The 4,072-nt window shown below is 35.9% G+C and overlaps 1 protein-coding gene across 1 annotated transcript; it reads left to right on the top strand.

Annotated features, from left to right (window-relative positions):
- Positions 1-216: 216 nt before the first annotated feature.
- On the top strand, positions 217-2,823 carry LOC128553907 (alpha-2A adrenergic receptor-like; the record flags this gene model as incomplete). The annotated part of the gene is made up of 2 exons (XM_053535108.1): positions 217-385; positions 2,224-2,823. Coding segments are annotated over 2 exons (769 nt in total), but the record flags the coding sequence as incomplete, so codon positions are not given.
- Positions 2,824-4,072: the final 1,249 nt, after the last annotated feature.

The following is a 4,072-nucleotide window of genomic DNA, read 5'->3' as shown; positions in this document are numbered from 1 at the left end:
AACGAAGGTCCACTGTTGTTATCGAAAAATGTCTGGTGTTCTTTCCGTTTTATGGACGTTTCAGCCATACGGCAAACACCATAATGTCAAGTACAAAGTTGAATTTCTTGAAATACCCCAACATGCTACTCTAGATATATTTCAAGAAAGTCAACTTGAAAATTGGGTTTTTAATATCAATGGTAATGTGAATAAAACTATAGTCTTTTTTTCCAGGTTGTGTGTAGTTGCAATATGGACACCGCCTTTTATAGGGGATCGTCTGAAGCACAGCGAGCCTCATTCCTGCATCTGGGAACCGTCAAACAACACTGAATTTGTTATATTTGTTGCAGTCATTGGCCACTATATACCGTGTATAGTCATGGTTTTCTGCTACATCAAGGTAAACAAGTCTCTTTTGTAATATACAAAATATGTTATTGAAAAAAGGTCAATATCAAAGTACGGCATTTGATATTGTTTATATTAATATTCTATATCATTAACGTTTAAATCGCCGTTTTTCATGGGGAAAAAACATCGCCAAAGTATATAAAGAACGCATTGTTTTACCAAGCGTATAAAATATGTAAAAACTGCAAAACGTGCCATCTTTGTATTCAGCAATAGGGACATATAAAGGGGCTACACTTCCGGACAATTCAACACCATAAATACCTCAGTCAGTGTTCGATGAATTGTTACACGTCCTTTTGAAAAGTCCGCTTCCTAGAAAAAGAGGGCCAAAATGACACTAGGTCACTCACCTGAGAAACACACCATAACAGTGTAAACATGTTTGACCTAGTGATTTCACGGAAACAAATATTCTGATCAATTTTCATTAAGATTTGACCAAAAAATGTGGTCTCTTAAGTGTAAACAAGTATTTTCTTCAATTTGACCTAGTGTAGATTTGATCAAGGCAATCATTCTGACTAAATTTCATCAACCTCTATTGAAAAATACAGCCTCTATCGCATACAAATCGTTTTTCTTTGATTTGTCCTAGTGACCTAGTTTTTGATCCCATATGACCCATATTCAAACTTGACCTTAATTTCATCAAGGCTATCATTCTGACCAAATTTCATGAAGATCAATTGAAAAATACAGTCTCTATTGCATACACAAGGTTTTTCTTTGATTTGACCTAGTGACCTAGTTTTTGACCACAGATGACCCATATTCTAACTTGACCTAGATTTCATCAAGGCTCATTCTGACTAAATTTTAAGAATATCCAGTGTAAAATGCAGCCCCTATTGCGTACACAAGGTTTTTCTTTAATTTGACTGGGTGACCTAGTTTTTGATCCTAGATGACCCATATTCAAACTCCACCTAAATTTCATATAGACAAACATTCTGATTAAATTTCATGAAGATCTGGTGTAAAATGCAGCCCCTATTGCATACTCAAGGTTTTTCTTTGATTTGACAGTTTTAGTTTTAGACCCTAGATGACTCATATTCGAACTTGACCTAGATTTTATCAAGGCAATCATTCTGACCAAAATTCATGAAGATCAACTGAAAAATATAGCCTCTATCGCATACACTAGGTTTTTCTTTGATTTGACCTAGTGGCCTACTTTTTGATCCCAGATAACCCATTTTCGAACTCGGCCTAGATTTCATCAAGATAATCATTCTGACAAAATTTCATGAAGATCAGTTGAAAAATATAGCCTCTATCACAAACACAAGGTTTTTCTTTTATTTGACCTAGTGACCTAGATTTTGAACCCAGATGACCCATTTTCAAACTTGGCCTAGATTTCATCAAGGTCGTCATTCTGACCAAAATTCATGAAGATCAATTGAAAATACAGCCTCTATCGCATACACAAGGTTTTTCTTTTATTTGACCTAGTGACCTAGTTTTTTACCCAAGATTACCCATTTTCGAACTTAGCCTAGATTTCATCAAGGTTATCATTCTGACAAAATTTCATGAAGATCAGTTGAAAAGTACAGCCTCTATCGCATACACAAGCTAAATGGCTAAATGTTGACAGACGACAGACAGACAGACAGACAAGAAGCCGGACATCGAGCGATCACAATAAAGCTCAGGTGAGCTAAAAACTGATGAAGACATGGCCGTAAACCCAGCATGGCTAGAAACCATGACCTCTGGATTAAGCGACTGCCACCTTTACTAGAACATTGCTTTCTTATTAAATTAATATAAATAAATATCAATGTTATACTATTACGTTTTTGTATGATCTTTCAGGTATTTATGGTTATGCGAAGGCAATCATCTATTGTTGCTGGTATTGGTGGAGAAAGTGCTGCATCAACAATCCGAATACACGTACAACCCGTGTCTTCACATAACCAAGGCATTTCCTCACATACCTCACATGTTTATATTGGAGACAGTCATAATGCCGACAACATACACGCCATGGAATCTTCTAATGGACGCTATCTGACTACCAGCAGTAAAGTGGGCAGCGAGAATTCACCCCCCATTAGACCACCGCGCCAGGCAGAAGACTATGTAGCACGCACCACGCAAACAAGATCGTCAAACAGGACTAACCGTACGTCCCATAATCAGCAGCGTGAAAAACGAATTTTCATCACGCTAACCTATATTTTGTTAAGCTATCTAATTTGCTGGTTCCCATTTTATATAGCGTTTGATACATATGCTTGGAAACCAGACTTGTTACCAGCTGGACTATATTCCTTCTTCTTCTGGTCAACATACGTGAATTCAACACTGAACCCTTTTATCTATGCCTTTACTAACAAAGAATTCCGCCTGGCATTCATCAAAGTATTGAAAAAAATATACAGATGCCCAAAACAGAGGGTTGCAGCATGATTCTTTCTGTTTTCATAAAATAACAATTTTAAGATGATAATTATCTTTTTGAATATGGAATGAATTGATTCCCATTTGGGAATAATTGGATACAAAATCAAAGGCGGGACTTTGTCCGTTTATGTTAAATTTAGCATGGGGGACTGTGGGGGATTTTATAGATGTGCGTGGGGGGTGAGGGTACATCAGTTGGAATAAATTTGTAATCCAGTTGAAAATCTTTAGTTTTTAAATTTTTAAAACTCATACTTCAGCTTCTCTTAATTAAACTTTTAATTTTGCATTTCGACTTTTAATAATATTACTAGTATCATGTAAGCTAATTGCGACAGGTGGTAAGTTCTGTCAGATCATGTTAGGAAATCAAACATAAGCTTTATAAATTTATGGAAAATATCAATTTCTCTTTTTTCTTTAACCTAAATTTGTCGAGATGAAAGATCAAAATTGCTAGTTTATTGCCTGCTAATTATGAATCCCTATTCATCAGTTTTGACTTGACTAGTACATTATAATGCGCATTAGTTGAAGTATCTCATTTGGTGCAAGGCAGTTATGGGTTTGCAAAGACCTACATATTACTGCTGCAAACCAGTTCACTTTCATGGAGGGTAGGTGGTCTACGAATGTGCACATCCATACTATATACCAAAATGTTTGTAACAGTCTTAACTTTCCAAAACCAGTTGATGCCAGAATCTAAGTGGTAGACAAAGTGCTCAAATTCAAGATGGCCACCGAAAATTAAAACTCGCACTATACAAACTGACTGGACAATATATTTAACTTTTATAGGCATGGTACTAAATATTTATAAGCTCTGGTTTCAAAAACATTTAAAGGCTTTTCCCTACATAAGACAATGTTAAAACTGTTGACCCCGGAGCGAAATCAGTTGTGACCCCAGGGTCATGATTTGAAAAACTTGATAGTAGACAATAAACAAGAGGGCCATGATGGCCCTATATCGCTCACATGAGTAGAGTTGCTTGGTTGAACAAAATAATTTTCTTAGCTAAAGCTTTAAAAACATGAAAATTAGGAGAGTGGGTCAAGGTAAAGATTATGCTAGATTACTTTTGAAATCTTTATAAAAAATATTACAGGTGGTCCAAATCCTTTTGCTGTAGCTTAGAAAACAAGATAATAGGTCAGTAGGTCATATACATGGTTACTGAAAGTCTGTTTAAAGATCGGCATGTCATCAAAATATCAAAGGTGTATCTTAAACAAGAGGGCCATGATGGCC

This window comes from Mercenaria mercenaria, unplaced genomic scaffold (assembly GCF_021730395.1).
Source record: "Mercenaria mercenaria strain notata unplaced genomic scaffold, MADL_Memer_1 contig_4481, whole genome shotgun sequence".
In the NCBI taxonomy this organism is placed as follows: Eukaryota; Metazoa; Mollusca; class Bivalvia; order Venerida; family Veneridae; genus Mercenaria; species Mercenaria mercenaria.
The sequence above is the reverse complement of the archived record's forward strand: the minus strand, read 5'-3'. Positions and strand labels throughout refer to the sequence as shown.